The sequence below is a fragment of the Alligator mississippiensis genome, chromosome 4 (assembly GCF_030867095.1).
Source record: "Alligator mississippiensis isolate rAllMis1 chromosome 4, rAllMis1, whole genome shotgun sequence".
NCBI classification, from domain to species: Eukaryota; Metazoa; Chordata; order Crocodylia; family Alligatoridae; genus Alligator; species Alligator mississippiensis.
Window position 1 is genome coordinate 156,777,233 of NC_081827.1, and position 16,774 is coordinate 156,794,006.

At 48.0% G+C, this 16,774-nt stretch overlaps 1 protein-coding gene across 2 annotated transcripts in view; it reads left to right on the forward strand.

Annotated features, from left to right (window-relative positions):
- The window catches only part of EFCAB3 (EF-hand calcium binding domain 3), a 48,318-nt gene extending 31,562 nt beyond the window's left edge, over positions 1–16,756 (forward strand). For both annotated transcript variants that reach the window (XM_059726834.1, XM_059726835.1), the window contains 8 exons: positions 1,091–1,164; positions 1,700–1,843; positions 4,457–4,528; positions 5,210–5,336; positions 5,562–5,773; positions 11,074–11,258; positions 15,479–15,601; positions 16,274–16,756. In XM_059726834.1, coding sequence (XP_059582817.1) covers positions 1,091–1,164; positions 1,700–1,843; positions 4,457–4,528; positions 5,210–5,336; positions 5,562–5,773; positions 11,074–11,258; positions 15,479–15,601; positions 16,274–16,561 — 1,225 coding nt within the window. In that variant the 3' untranslated portion in view covers positions 16,562–16,756. The remainder of the gene's footprint in view (positions 1–1,090; positions 1,165–1,699; positions 1,844–4,456; positions 4,529–5,209; positions 5,337–5,561; positions 5,774–11,073; positions 11,259–15,478; positions 15,602–16,273) is intronic.
- The last annotated feature ends 18 nt before the right edge of the window (positions 16,757–16,774 follow it).

Genomic DNA, 16,774 nt, shown 5'->3' on the forward strand with positions numbered 1-16,774 from the left:
ATGCTAGCCACACTCACTGGCTCTCTAGCTGCAGTATAGGCTGGGAAGAAGGAGAAAGGCCCTCCACACCACTTCGATCACTTCCTCTGCCCCTGGATCGCCCCCCTGATCAGCTCCTCCATCCCTGGATTGCCACTCTGCCACCACAATCAACCCAAAGATGGCAGTAGTGGTGGTTGCAGCTTGGGTTTCCCCTCCCTGCCTGCTCCTTGCTGCCCACACCTCCCCTGTGTACCTGGATCCAGCCCCCAGAGCTCTGCAGCTATCCAGCAGCTCCTCACCTCTCCTGCCCCACTTCAGCTGCAGGATCCACTAGGACTGGATCTGGGTGTGGAGGAGCAACGCAGTCTGCAGAAAATCTGGGAGCAGGCAGGGAAGGGGACCCTTCCTCCCCACCAATGCCTCTGGCACACTCAGGCTGATCAGGGCAGCAGGGTGGCAATCCAGGGGTGGAAGGTCAAACTGGAGGATGGTAGGGGTGATTGGGGCAGCAGAGCAGGAATATGGGTGGCAGAATAGGGAATTAAGGTGGTCAGGTTGCGATCTAGGGCCAAAAGGGGTCACAGCCCAGCAGCAACTCCCCTCCCCCTGTTCCCCTTCCTCTTCCCCTTTCTACTCCTGCCCCACCCCCAACCCCTTCACCCTCCCTCTCCACTCACCTGCGGCTTCCAGCTGTCAATCCCATAGAGTCCTGGATGATATCTAGTCCACCTGGGAGTAATGCCTCTTGGGATACTGGAGGACTCTGCAGATTGGCAGTTTTCTCTCAGGTGAAAATCCAGAAGCTAGGTAACACAGCTCAAAGATAATCTTTGCCAGAACTGGTGTAACTTTAAGACACACAGCCACTTAGCACTTGTTAACAAGCCTTAGTGCACTATCTTCAAGTTTTAAGTGTCCTTAACATGGTCTAATTGTTACATGTAATCTTGTTCTTAGACCATATCAGCACAACTGAGACAAGAGTTTGCATTCTGCTTTTTATCCTCCCCTAAATTCTTGATCCATCAGTGGGAGCTGTGTATCCGTGGGCCAATGTCAGTTTGTAGCTTTTAATTGTCCATCTTCCTTTTTTACTGTCACATGGCAGAGAATTATCAGCCATCCTCCTAGACAGGAGTAAGTGCAAAGCAGCAAAGAATATGACCAGGAACCAACTAGAAGGTAATTTTACCTAGTTATCACCTCCTGTGTAAGGTTTGTTTTTTAGCCTGTGAGATAACTATGACATTTTCTATCATGGCAGTACTTCATGGTCTCAACATGCTTGTTCATGCAAGAAGTGAAAGATCATCCCTACTCCAAGGATCTTACAATTCACAGAAACCAGAAAGAGAAAGAAAATATCATTATCCCCATTTACAAATAGGACCTGAGTCACAGAGGGAATAAGGGACTTTCCTGGGGTTACACAGGACACCTGTGGTACAACCAGAATTGAACCAAGACCACCTGATCCCTGAGTCTTAAACTTAGGGTTGCACTTTCCTTCCTCAGATTCATAATTCTAACTTGAAAGTGAATGACCCTAGCAGCTAGAAGTGGCCTGGAACTACTATTAACAGTAGTTAACAGTAGTTAATAGTCATTCCAGGCCACTTCTAGTTGTTAGGGTCAACTGCTTCGAAAAAGAGCATAGGCCATGAAGCCCTTTAGCCTTATCTGTTGATCTTGTGGTGCTTTAACTGTCTGCCTACAGCATTCTACGATGCCTACAATTTCTTCACAAAGGACTCAGATGGCACCATTGACCTACATGAGTTGGAGATGACTACAAAGAAGCTTGGGCTTAATTTAACTGAACAAGAAGCCTATGATGAGCTGGCATATGCTGATGTGGACAGTAAGTGTACATGATATTCACTTGTTCCACAGTGGAAAAATTGTTGTCTCAATCTACCAGCATATACACAGTGGGTGCATCTACACGTGCTATTAACTCAACTAGACTTACTGCACAGTAAAAATACTGTGCAGTAAACCTACGAGGGAGCATATGTACATGTGCTCCTTCCTGGGAGCAGATTTGCAGATCTGCAGCAGCCAGAGGGAGTTCCAGACTCCCCCTGACTGCTAGTCTGGGGGTTGGCAGGGAGCGTGGGGACAGTCCCCCTGCGCAGGAAGCCAGGAATGCTCTGCTGGCTGCAGCAGCAGCTGTCTCCTGGCCGCCATACACATCAGGAGGGGTCCTGATGTGCACAGGGCCAGGAGACAGCTGCTGCTGCAGAGCTCTCCCACTCTGTGCATATGGGGACAAGCCCTGTGCCTAGCGGGACTTTCCCGTGCAGCTTGGGAACTGTCCCATTCTGGGTCAGGTCCCAGCCAGCTCTGGGCTGGACAGGGCATTCTCCTCAGGCAGGCAGCTCTCAGCCCTAGCTCCACAATGTTAGCCAGGGCTGGGAGATTCCTTCCTGCCCACTGCAGTTGCCTGCTTCTGAGGTGGGCTCCAATCAGAGAGCCTGGCAGCAGGCATTTCCTGGCCCAAGCTCCACAATGGCAGCCAGGGCTGAGATTGCTGCCTGCCACCGGTAGCTGCCTGCTGCTGTGGTGGGCTCCAGTTACATAGCCCAGCCAGGACAATGTCCTCCCACCCTGGCAGCAGGCAGCTCCCACCCCTGGTTTGGGGCAGGGGAACATTGTCCCAGCTGGGCTCTTGAGATTGGAGCCCATCCCAACAGCACGCAACTGCTGGGGGCAGGGAGCAATGTCCCAGTCCCAGCTCTGATCGTGGAGCCAGGGTCGGGGAACATTGTCCCAGCCAGGCTCCACAAATGGAGCCCACCCTGGCAGCTGCTGGGGGGAGGGTATTGTTCTCCCACCCCCTGCTACCTGAGCTGACTGGGAGCAATAACTGTGCATTAGGTACTGTGTGGTAAATATACAACCTGTTTTCACAGGTAGTAGAAAACTGCACATTAGACTAATCCCAGAGTTTTCAACCTTTTTTTAATAAGTGTACCCCCAGCAGCTAGACACGGAGCGGAGGTGGGGAGGTGGTGCGCAGTTGAACATGGAGATGGGTGGGTGGTGCATAGCCAGATGCAGAGCAGCAGCAGCGTGGGGTGGTGGCGATGGTGCGAGCTTCCCTGCGCGGCCCCCCACCCCTCCCTCCCCAACGTGTCTGGCCAACCAGGTGGCACTTGTACAGTCCATAGAGGGACGCTGCAGCCCTCATCCCACCACTCCCCCAGCCCTACTCCTGGAAGGTGGTGGCATGAGGTGGTGGGTGGTGACGCTCTGTCCCTGCCCACCCACATGTACCCCTGGTTGACAACCCCTGGACTAATCTACTGCGCAGTTTAGCTCCTATGCAGTTAGCTAGTGATGCTTTACTGTGCAATAGATTAGTTTACTGCGCTGTAAAGTATCTTGTGTAGATACACCCAGGCTAGGCTAAAAATCAGTATCATCTGTCATACTGCAGAAGTGCCTAGAGATCTCATTCACAAGGGTTCAATACTGGAGTGCAGGGCTCATACCTATACATACCAGGAGAGAGTCCTCTGGAGCTGATAATCTAAATAGGCAAGACAGAGTAGTGGAAGGAATGATTATTTTTAACTGGGAAAGAGAAATCAAGTGACATGCCAAAAAGCTTTAAATCAATTCTGAAATAAAGCTGAAATCAGAGTCCCTGATTAGTGCCTTAACACTAAGATCATCTATCTTTGTGCACCTTGTGACAGAATATGACAGTTCAGAGCAAGGAGAGAGAAACTGTATTAACACTGCTATATCAAAAGTGAGATCTCATGTCTGCCAGAGGCAGGAGCTTAGTTAAGGAGACCACAGTCCCCTCCCTTGCAAAGACAGTCTTCCTGCTCATGTTAAAGGGATCCTCTCTCAGCCAGCCATAACAGTGACAACTTCTAGTTCTGATATAACACTTATTATCAGTAGATCTCAAAGCACTTTATCAAGGAGGTCCACATCACAGAGATAAGTCCCTCTGAAAACTCTCTAGGCCACTAAAGTGTAATAACTCTTTCTCACTCATACAGATGGGCTCCTCCTCATCTTTGTCAATACAGCAAGTGGCTTGAAGCCACAATTCAGCACCAAATGCAATGTTCTTGGGTTGATCAAAATTTCAAACTGGGATTCATTAGGGATTTATTCCCTTGTAATTAGCCCCCCTCCCCCTGCCCCTTTCTGTGATTCTTTCTTCCACACCCCAACCTTCAAGCCCTGAGGACACTGAGGTCAGAGGCAGGCTGGCTACACACTAGTGCTGGCACTAATAATGAACTCCTCTGAGCAGTGCAAACAGGGGATTTGACTTGAGAACTATGTTGGCCACACATGTCTGTAACCAACGGATTGGGGGAAATTGTGCACTTATGCTTAGCATAGATCTTATGAACAAACCCCTCTCCAGTGTCAGTGAAAGGATCAGTTTTCCCCATTCCCAGGCTGAAAGGCGTGCTGTTAATAGGATATATTGTTTACATTGCAGGGGATGGGAAGGTGAACTTCTTGGACTTCCTGACCATTATTAGTGACACCAAGCGTTTCATCCAGGCTGTAGGTGAGCGAGACAGACCCTGCAAAGTTAATGAAACTGGCCATCAGCTTCCTGCCTATGCTAGCTCAGGACAAGAAATCATGGAACAATTTGAAATTAACAGAACATCAGTGTCTGGGGTTCCCTGAAAAATGTGCACATGGACAACTCCCCTGGGTAGGAACAGCTATACAGATTTTCCAAGTCTTCATCAGTCCAGCTCAGGGGAGGAGGAAGCTGCTACACTCCTGCCTATGAACCCAAAGGCACAGAGAAAAGAGGAGGCCCTAATACCACTCCTATGACTGCTAGGTTGAGTAGGAGGAAGCACAATGAAGAGGCAGTATGACCAAAATTGAGATCATCAGGATGCATGTGATTAATTAGGGCTGGGCTCAGTATACAAAATACCAGGGGCCAAATCCTGCCAATTCCAAGGCAGGATGCGGAAATAATGAAAGACAATGCTTCCTTGGGAGATGGGAAAGCTCAGTGAGAAGTATCCTTTTCTAAAAACACAGCTAGCATTCACAGCAGTGCTTCCAGCTGGGGAAATATGCCCCTGCACCACACTCTGCTCAGACAAAACCATTCTGGAGGTCACTGGTGATATTAGAGCTGGCTTAGATCCTTACTGCCTGGGATCAAAGGTGGGAGCTGGCTCGGTAGACTGAATGCTCTGACCCATATGCTTCTCCCACACAGCTCCTGAGAAAGGCAGTCTGGACAGCTTCAATTTAGTTGATGCCACAGGAATCTTGATGTTTGAAGTCCTGTCAAAGCTGATGGAAAAGTCAGCTTTGTCCAGGAGGACCATGCTTGAGATTGTCAGGTGAGTGGGTAAAAGTTCCCTCAAAATCTGGAGAGAGGGTCATTTCTAGTGTCATAGGCATATCTGTGCCCCATACAGCTCTGTCCACCTGTCAGCCTTTCTGGAAACAGAAAAAGGATACCTGCTCTATTTTTCCCTCCTTTGTTGGACATCTTTTATGGAGTAAGGTGGAAATGAGACTCAAGGGCACTGCTGTCTTGTCTGGTAACATCTTTTCTTTTCTAGTTACTACAGAAACAAGTTCCTGGACTGCACTAGCAAGAAAGCTTGGATGGTCATGGACAGCTTTATATGTCATGATAAAAGGCTCCACAAACTCAAAAAACACCAGGGTCATCAAAAAGGTGCTGCATCCCCCACATGTGCCTTTACAAAGGTTGCCCACATTCCCGTCATGAACAACAAGCAGCTGGAAAGCTGTGTTGAAACCCTCAGAGGTAAGGACTGCTCAAAGCTCAGTCACTTTTGTTATGTACCTGAACAAGGCTTTGCTGGCAATGCCAAAGAGGCAAGGTCCAATCTCACAGCTATTCAAATAGTGAAGTAAAGGTGAAGTCTTCTTCCCCTGCCTGACTCAAGTCCACTGACTGCTGTGGCCATGCTAACCTTTTCCTCTCCAGTTTCTCCATGTACCCACCTCACTGTTTGCCTGTGCTCTGGGGCACCAATCACTGATTGGGGAAACTAATTGTGCCCTCCAGCCATGACCCCAGCAATACTTATGCCTTGCATGTGTTATTCGGTACTTGTTCATAATCTTCTGGCTCACCAGTTTCTGCTGCTCGGGCTCTGTCCAGTCTGTCTAGGCTTCAGACCCCTCAGCTTTAGCCCACATTTCTCTGGTTGTAGTCTTTAGCCCTCGCCCACTAGTTTTGGTCTGGCTTTCTGGCCTCGGCCTATCCCTCTCCCAGCCCCTGACCCTCACAGGGTTAACCATTTCAGCAGGCTCTGGGGCACTCTGCTGTGCTGCCTCCAAACCACCCATTTTCAACCACTCTGGTCAAACTGATTCTTAACAAAAATATAACCCCATTAAATAAAAATAAGCAAAATAACCAAAATTTTAATTCTTCCAGGCACACACACTTAACAAGAGGGAGGCTCCCTTGCCCCTCCTGCACAGTGACTCCCTTCTGCCTTGGGACAAGCCTATATATTGGCCAGCTTGTCCCCCATCAGTCAGCTGACCCCTGGTGCTCAGCCTTGGCCCAAGGGTTTCCATTATTTCAGCTAGAGCCTTATCACTCTCAGCCAATTCTACAAGCATTGGTCTATGGTCCTGAGTTAGTTGCTTATCATTAAGCAGTCTTGATACTGGTTGCAGTTCACTTTTGGTCAGGAGTGCAGCCTCCATGAAGCTCACTGCCTGGCAGTCTGTTCTTCCCAGAAGCTGGCAGCTCTGCTGCCCAAGCAGCTGCCCTGCCAGGACTGCCTACTACTGTAAGTACTACACTTTTCCTGCCCTTGCAGTCTACAGACCAAAGATTCCTTTCCAGTTAGTCTTGGGGATCTGAGCTCCTGGTCCCTTTTTGGTGCTACCTTCTCCTTTTTTGAGTTGCTACCCCTCTGGGCCGCAAAACTCCTATTCTTAAAGGGGCCTCAGATTTTGCTGACCCTTCAGCCCTTTTACAGTAATAGGACCTGAGTCCCTTGTTACAGGGAGGTCTTTCCTTAAACTCCAGCAGGCTGTGAATGAAGCCCCTGGTTAGCAAAAAATTTTCACAGCTAGCAGTTGGTAAACCCACTCAAAGTATCTACCTGTACCCAAAATAGCCACTGTTAACACTCACATATCAAGATGTGTGAATAATAGGAGGGAGCATAAACATATATTTCAAGTGCAGGACACTGGATTCTTTTCCAGGTTGTGCCACAGACTCACTGTGATCTCAGGTATGTCATTTCAGCCCAAATTTTCAGAACCAACTACTGAATTGGATTTCCCAACTCCAGACAACTTATCTAGTCAGGATCTGCATCAGAAACAGGGTTGGGGCACTCTAAGCTCCACCAACATGGAGCACTACCATTGTTAGGTTTGCCTCTTCTTTAAACTGGGTGAAAAATAAATGGCAGTCTCCCCAAAATACCATTCATTGGCTGTGCCAAACAGAAAACTATATCAAGCAAGAAAGCCAAGGTGCTAAAGAGTGATAACAGTTTGCATAAGTGTATAGTATTGCCATGTACCAGTCCAAGACCCGACTCTATTAGACCATTCTGTTCTTCCAGGCTTGAGTCAGACCTAGACCAGAAGTGCAGGGAACCAGATTTCTTCACACTGCTATGTAGGTGTCTGGGCAGGGCAGCAATGAACATATATAGCTGGGGGTGGGGTTTCTGAAAAGTCACAATAAGATGTTTTGAGAAGAGGCTGCACAAACAGTCCAGTGAGCATTATGAGAACCAGTGACCTTGTAATGTCAGTTGGGTCCAATCTGCATAGGTTAATCCAGCCGTTTTGACATGGCACCATTGATAATGCCACTTTCAATCCAGAGTGTAGGGTCTGCAGTCGTGCTGTTTGTGCCCTTGTCCTGTATATTAACACAAATGTTTGAATGGAGTTAAAGGGAACAACCACCTTCCTAGCTAGACTGGGTCCAAGTCAAACTAACAGTTATGAACTGCCAGACTTGAACATGAGGCAGTGTTCTGCACTACCATGTGGCAAAAAATAATTTTAATCTAAGGGATTGCACTATCACTCCATTAAGGTCTACAGCAGTAATTCTCCACCAGGGTGCCACTGTAGCCTCAGGTGCTGCAAGATAGGAAAAGTGTCAATATAGGAAGCTATAGTGTCAAAAACATTCTCAAGTTGTTTGCCCCTCAACAATTGCTCTATTACTGTTCCATAGTCAAAAAACAAGCAATAGATAAGAGCTAGATTTTCCAAGGGGTGCCTCAAGTCTTACCAGGGGTGACTTGAGTTTATAACCGTTGAGAACTGCCACTCTAAAGCAGGGCTGCCCGACTTCAAAGTGGCTGCGGACTGCTGGCCTCCCAGCCATGCCACACAAGCTGCACACCCCCAGGGCTATATGTCACACAGGTCCCACGCTGTGCCACATGAGTCTCCCTGACTACCACCACCACCTTGTATTGGGCCTGACATGTCACATAAGCCTCAACTCCCCCATCACACCACAAGCACCCAAAGCACCACGAGCAAAAGCTCTGAAACATCACTTGAGCCTCTGCCATGCCCATGGCCCCGATGCATGGACATGCCACACCATGTGGGCCCCCTGCGCGCGCAGATGTGATGTGCGCTGCAGTCTTGCCACGTGGCTCTCACCTGCTGCATGGCAAGTGACTCCCACTTGACCATGGTGGTGCAGATGCCAAATGTGGTCCCCAGCAGCTCTCTGACCATGCGCTCCTGCAGCCCCATGAGCCACACCACCCTGCTCTGCCCTACTTCCAAGATTGAGGGGAGTTCAGGGACTCCAGCATCAAAGCAGGATCGCAAAGGGGAGCAGTGCCTGGACCAGGAGCCCAGGGGCTGCAACTTAATCCCTTGGGGTTGGTATACCCATTTGCAGGGCCTTGCAGTTCGTGGCACCACAAACCCCTTTATGGTGCCTGTAACAGGGGGCCTTCTCGGGGCCACTTCCCCTGTGGCCTGCCCACTTGTTTCTGGGCTAACCACCCACCTTCTTGCCTGCCACACCTTGTTGGAATTAATTCATAGATGTTAATAAATGGGAGGCTGCCTATTTCCTGCACCGATGCCAGGGGGCAGTATCTGTGGCTCCATTCTTCCCCTACACCGCAGCCTAAGCCTAGCAGATGGCATCCAGATGTTATCATAATCACCGCCCCCCCCAGGCCCCAGAATCCTCCTGATTGACCCCCGCCTGAATTCCTCCCCTCAGGCGGCCTCATCCGCCTTCATCCTGGGCAGCATAGCTCCCTGAACCGCTTCCCTTTACAGGTGTGGTCCCCCCAGGACCTTTGGCTACTAGCCCTGGCCCACCTCCAGGCCAGCTGAAACCCCAGGCGCACAGCTCTTGGGTGTTCCTCGCAGTGGCCCCCCGCCCTTCTGGTCCTGGCCCCAGCATGGGCCAGTCAGGGGAAGTCCAGACAGGCCTGAGTCTATGGCCTTTTCTCTCTCCGGGGGTCCACCCTCCAGGCCCTACGAAGGGGTGACCCACCCAGTTGTGGGGGCTAGGGGTTAAGGCACCCCAACCTGCCTTTCACCAGGGTGGTAACTGGCCTGGCATTTCCTGGGAGCTCCTGCACCACTGGGAGCCCCACCAGGCCACCCACTCCCAGCAGGGTGCAGTTTTAAGTCATGCCCAGGACCAGGAAACTCCTGACCATCCCCTACAGCTCCTCCCTTACCTCCAGTTGATCCCAGCAGCCCTCTGGCCAGGCAGTGCTGTTGCCTGCCCTCCAGCAGCAAAATGCCCATATGGGCAGCCCCAGATCCAAAATGGCCGCCCTGAGCAGGCACCTGGCAGCTGCCAGCTCCAGGCCCTTAAAGTGGCAGGCACCCACAGTGCCCTGCCACAGTGCCACAAGCCATACATGGGGAACATGAAAACATATACCATGCTGCAAACTTGCAGTGTGGTGGCAAAATTTGCTACTGAGAAATCCCAGTAGCAAAATACCCACCAGAATAAGAAGTGGTACAATGCATGCAAAAAAAGTGTGCACCAGAACAAATGGAGACCAGGCCACCCAGAGCAATGTTCTGGCTGTTGGCCAAGCCTCCATGCTGCCCCTGCTGCTCCAGCACACCACCAGGTAAGACTGTTGAGGCCAGCACAGGTACTGGACCCAGCCTCCCCAGCCCCTATCCAGGACAATTTGCTGCACGCCAAAACTCACATGCAGAGGCATGCGATGAGGCACAAAGCAGCAGCACAAATTTGTGCTACTATTTGTGCCTCTACAAGCGCACACTCCTGCACATAGGGACCCGCTCTTGGGGACAGCATGCATCCCACAGGCTGCTAGTTGGAGAGCCCTGCCCTGGTCTAAAACAATCAGATTAGCCAAGCCAGCCTTAAATAATGTTTAGCTCCTCTTTGTGGCAAATCAAAGTACAGCAGCTCACAGGCTACAAAAGACTATCTGTTTAGTTCTTATAACAACTCATTGATTAAGACATTTTCAGAAGCATTCTCTAATTTGTGGTGCCTCCATTTATGGATTCCTAACTTTAGACATAGGGAGGCCTGATTATTTAGAGAAGCTAAGAATCCCCAACTTGCTTTGGCTTCAGAGGGAATAGTAGGGGTTCAAATGCATCTGAAAATTAGGCCCTGAGGTCTCTAAAGTTGTGCGCCCCAACTCAGATACTACTGACCCGACTGCCTGAGCCTGGATGACCTATTAGCCCGGCCTGCTGAGGGCAGGCCATTTTTTGTAGCCAACAGCACACAAGTGACATAGCTACAATTACATCTAGCCATCTTTGACTCATTAGCCCAAATGACTACATAACTGTGTACAGCTGGGTTGGCATGGGGCCGCCTTTAGCAAAAAGCTTGAACCAACATCTCTAGTACCATTGCAAGCTGGCTTGTCTGCTCTGCCAGTACACACTTCTGTCTTAAGGAGAGCAAGGTACAAAGAGAGGAGGAAGGTGAGTAGTAGCGATCTCAGGACTTGCACAGTCCAGAGTTGGTTGGACTGGTCATAAAGTAAGAAGAGCTAAGAGCTAAACAGCAGACGGCAGTGCTCAATTACTAACACCCAGTCTTTTTCTTCCTTTTGTTAGCATGTACTTCCACTTCAAACAGCCCTTATGCACAAGTACCCATCTTCCCATTGCTTCCCAATCGAGATGGTGTGACAAAGACCAGGCCAAAAAAAGACTTGCAGAAGCTGGAGATGCAGAGGAGGAAAAAAAGGATACCATCCTTTGAGAACCACTTCTTTCATAAAAGAAACTGGGTGCATGAGGTGAGCAGAAGCAGTTTAACTATGGAATGACCTTTGAGGCACAAAAATAAGTCTGAATCCTTGTGGCACAGATACATTCCCACTGAAATCTGTGCAGTCAACATGCCTGGCATGCAACTGGCATGTAGGCACCTGAGACCTATTGCAAGGTGATATGGAAGGTGGTGTAACTTAGATTCTGTTAGGCTCAGACGATCAGATTTTCAAAGGAGCCTTACACTTCTTCGAAAATCCTAGCCACATTCTTTTAGACATCCCTACTCATATCTAAAGGTCTACTTTAGTGCATCTTATCTAGGGAGCTGGAAGCTCATGTAAGTGGCAGTAGGTTGGGGGCTGCTTTAACACACACTCTTACAATTTCCCATTACAACTTCCCATTTTTCTCACCAACTTTAGAATGCATTACACTTCATGAGCCAGATTCAATGATATGAAACAGGAGTAAGTCTGTGTGTGTCTACAGAAGCCTATAGCAATGTGGTAGACAACTAAATGTGCTGAAAAGGAATCAAATTACACCAGTTTAGCTTCCCTTTAAATTTTTTAGACTAATTTCTGAAGGAGGTAACTGGAAAAATGCTATCTGGTTCCCTGTAAGAGAAAGCCTCTGTGTCCAAAAGATGTTTTTGCAGTTATTCAATGCATACTCATTAGTACAAGACCACAGTGTCAGAGCCCTTAAGGGGGCTTCTGGTAAATCCAGAAATGTGAGAAAGACTCTTTCTCCAAGCTTAGTACTGGCCTGTCAGGCATCTCTGAGTGAGTAGCTAGTCATCAAGCAGAACCAAAGATGGCCAGATATGAGGCTGACCACACCACTCCCATGAGTTCTGTTCACTACATACACTAGCATGTCTTTATCATGCTTATCTATAAAGAGTCACCTTAGCTTTAAACAGACCTTGGATACTCTATAGTTTAATGTGTGCTTATTGCAATGGACTTACTGGATGTGTCTACATGTGCGCTTTAATGCACATTAGCCAATTTTAAAATGTCACAAATAGTACATTTTTACTAATGGGCATTAAAATAGGCTAATACACTTTTTTCTAGTACCTTACAATGGAGGTACTAAATATAACGCACATTAGCAAAAACACATTAATGAACATGTAGATACACCAGGCATGGCTGTAAGTCCATTCAAGATTAACATGTCATGGGGCATCTTTGTGGTTTGCACACCTGGCATTCACCACAGCCAAAATGCCTAGAATTGTTCTCCCCTTTACAAGGCCAAAAAGCCAGATACACAGTGCCTCTGAGTGACTGTTCCACATAACAATGGTAGCTCCTCTTATAGGGAACCAGAGTCTTGCTTGCTTCTCTACTTCTTAAGGGACTAAATAAACTGGATGGATTTAGTCCTAGCAGCCTGAAAGCAAAATAATAGAATCATAGAAAATTCGGGTTGGAAGGAACCTCAGAAGGTCATCTAGTTTAACCACCTGCAGGACCATCCCTAACTATATCATCCCAGCAAAGGCTTGATCTAGCTAGGTCTTGAAAACCTCCAAAGATGGAGATTTCACAACCTCTCTGGGTAACCTGTTCCAGTGTTTTACTGCCCTCCTAGTGAGAAAGTGTTCCCAGTCTCCTCCTCTCCAGACTAAATAAGCCCGGTTTCTTCAGCCTCTCCTGATAAGTCATGTGCCCTAGCCCCATTTGGATTTTCACTGCCTTCCACTGGACTCTCTCCTATTTGTCTACATCCTTTCTGTAGTGGGGGGCCCAAAACTGGACAAAACACTCCAGATGTGTCTTCACCAGTGCTGAATAGAAGGGAATAATCACCTCCCGCAATCTTCTGGCAACATTCATACTAATACAGTCCAGTATGCCATTAGCCTTCTTTGCAACAAGGACACACTGTTGGCTCATATTCAGCTTATTGTCCAATGTAATCCCCAGGTTCCTTTCTAAAGAGCTGCTGCTTAGCCAGTTGGTCCCCAGTCTGTACTGGTGCATGGGATTGTTCCAACCTAAGTGCAGGACTTTTCACTTGTCTTAATCGAACCTCATGAGATTTCTTTTGGTCCAATCCTCCAACTTGTCAAGGTCTCTCTGAATCCTAGGCCTACCATCCAGTGTATCTAATACTCCCACCCACTTGGTGTCATCTGCAAACTTGCTGAGGGTACACTTCATCTCATCTTCCAGGTCAAAGATACTGAACAAAACAGGCACCAAGACCAACCCCTGGGACACTCTACTTCATTCTAGCTGCCAACTAGACATCAAGCCATTGATTACTATACTTTGAGCCTGGCAATCCAGCTAGTTTTTATCTACCTTACAGTCCATTCATCCAACCTATATTTCCTTGGCTTGCTTGCAAGAATGTTGTGGGACACTGTATCTAAAGCCTTGCTGAAGACAAGGTATATCACGTCCACTGCTCTCCCCACATCCAGAGCACCAGATATCTTGTCAGAGAAGGCAATCAGGTTGGTCAGGAATGATTTCCCCTTGGTGAATCCAGGCTGACCATTTCTAGTCACCTTCTTCTCCTCCAAGTACTTGGAAATGGATTTCTTGAGGACCTGCTGCACAGGCTTTCCAGGGACTGTGGTGAGGCTGACTGGTTTGTAGTTCCCCAGATCCTCCTCCTCATTCTTAAATATGAGCACTATATTTGCTGTTTTCAAATCATCCAGGACCTCTTCTGATTGCCACAAGTTTTCAAAGAGGATGGCCAGTGAGCTGTTTGCTGGTGAGAAAAACAGAAAGTTTGTATGCAGTCACATCAGCCAACTCCCTCAGCTCTCTCGGGTGCATTGTGTCCAGCCCCATGGACCTGTACATGTCCATCTTTTTCTAAATAATACCTAACCTGCTTTCACCACTGTTGGTTGCTCACCTCCACCTCATACTGTGCTGCCAGGTGCAGTAGTCTGGTAGCTGACCTTGCTTGTGAAGACAATGGTAAAAAAGGCATTGAGTACTTCAGGCTTTTCCAAGTCATCTGTCACTAGGTTGCCATCCTCATTCAGTAAGGGACCCACATTTTCCCTAGTCTTCCTCTTGTTGCTAGCATACTTGTCGAAACCCTTATCCTTCATGTCCCTCACTAGCTGCAACTCCAGTTTTGCTTTGGCCTTCCTGATTTCATTCCTGCATGCAAAGCAATACTCTTATATTCCTCCCTAGTCATTTGCCCATTTCCACTTTTTGCAAGCTTCCTTTTTGTGTTTTAACTCACTGAAGAGTTCTCTGCTAAGCCAAGCTGGTCTTCTGCCATACTTGCTAATCTTCCTGCACATCAAGTTGGTTCATTCCTGCGCCCTCAGTAAGGTTTCTTTAAAATACAATCAGTTTTCCTGGACTTCTTTCCTCCTCAATTTGGCCTCCCAGGGGATCCTACCATCAGTTCCCTAAGCAAGTTGAAGTTCGCTTTTCTGAAGTCTAGGGTCCCTACTCTGCTGCTCTCCTACCTTACTTTCCTCAGGATTCTGATCTTCTTCATCTTATGGTCACTGCTCCCAGAAGATTCTGGGAGAAAACATAGCAGAACTGCCTCTGCAGCTGTCTGGGTGGGATATCTGGAGAAATAAGCCTTTCCTTAAATGCTGGAGAAGAGAACAGCCCTAGGCTCTTCAGGTCCCAATCTCAGCATCAAATAACTGAGGCCATACAATAATGAAGGAATGAACTTGAGTTCATGAAAGCTTATGCTCTCAATATAAATCTTATTTAGTTAGTCATAAAGATGCATATCTTCCCTTCCTTCTGACCATCTTCAGACTAACATGGCTAACTACCTCTCTCTGAGACCATACAGGCCATTCCACAAGCATATCTAATTCTCTATTCTCCCCTACAATACTCACCCAAACTGTTTTTTATGAGAACCCCTGGCTATGTTTAATAACATGGAATGACACTTTCAGAGCCATCAGTCTGTGTTTTATTAAAAGTATTTCTGGCATACGTCAGCATTGAAAGTGCTTAGGGCCAAATCCTATCTTGATTATTCCAGCATGAATTGAGAGCAACTCCACTGACTTCAGTAGAATCGGTCTGGATTGACACCAGTGTAATTGAGAACATGCATTGCTAAAATAGGACTAGTCAAATCTCATGCTTCACTTAAGGATTTCCCCAAATACACAACAATAAACAATTGCCTAGGTGCATTAGAGAGGGCTTTGTTGTTCCTAAAAGCATTAGGACCAAGGGTAGATAAACACCTACTTCTGTTTTTTTTTAATTAGGCAACTGCTTTCAAACCTCCTGATGACTTCCAAGAACGGCGGACCTCCCTTAGTCTGAGCCCTCAGTTGCTGGACAAGGAACGCTGGTTGACTATGGAAAACCTGAACGAGATACGAACAAATGTGAGTGTGAAACCAAACGCCTCTCCTGAGGACTTCCAGCACCCCTTGCCTTTTCAATCTATGCCTGATGAGCACTATGCTGTGGGCCCTCTTTCCCATGTGCTATTTTCAGACTCAGCTAGGCTCAGGCTCCTGCAAAAACTCTTTAATTCAGCATTCTCTTCTTCCATGCACTGGCTAGCTCTAGGGATTGGGGGTAGGTCATGGCATCCCTTTTGCCTCTAGTGTGCTGGTTTCAGTCCAGATAAAGGAGATTGTTCATTCAGGAAGCTGGAAGTGGGACACCTTGTCTCTCACTAGTGGGGTACTGGAGTGAATACCAACAAGTCTGTCCCAGCAGCCACCTAAGGGTGTAAATGTGTGTGTTTGGGGGGGGAAGAGGGGGGAGAGGGAAAATAACCCTGCACATGCTGAAGGAACACTCCCAAACTGCTGCTGCTGCTAGGAATTGTGCACAACCAGCCAGATGTTAGGGGGTTAACAGAGCAGCAACAGGCTGCTTTTCTCCCTACTGCAGAGGTTGGGTGTTCAAACTGCTGGCAAGACATTTGTCTTCTTCGTTCCACCTTCTGAAAAAAGTATGCATGTCTTATGTCAGGGAGAGGTAAGGTGAATAAAATGTGAATAAATGCAGTGTTGCAGCCTCTTTCAATTTCTGTCTTCTCTCCATAGGTGAAGCAGGTAACTGATACGTACAGGCAAGGGATAGCACTCCAGGAGAGGAACAGGATATTGAAACTGTGGCAGAAAGTACATGGCAGAGAGACTGGGTTAGAGGCAGGAAACGACAGCTTCTATCACACTTTCTCCACCTACTCCTGGTCATGGAACATCTGCCAGGAACTGGTGACACCCAATGACCTTCGAAAGTATGATAACAAGCTGTACCACAGGCAACACTCCTCAGCCTTCTCCACAGAAGCTGGCATTAAGGATGGGAAAGGAAGAGAAAAGCAGTGAGAAAAAAAAAAGACCAGGCTGCCACATGTTCTTAACATTGCTGTTGACTCCTCTCTCTCTCTCTCACCACACTCAGTTTTTTGTATGTGTCTTGGGCTGTTAAGCTCACAGCCCCGAAGGCTGGGAGAGGGAAAGGTTTCCCCTTTGGATTGGATACTGGCAAGCACAAATGACAGGTGCCCCTGGAGGCTGGGGGGGGGGGCACAGTGACTG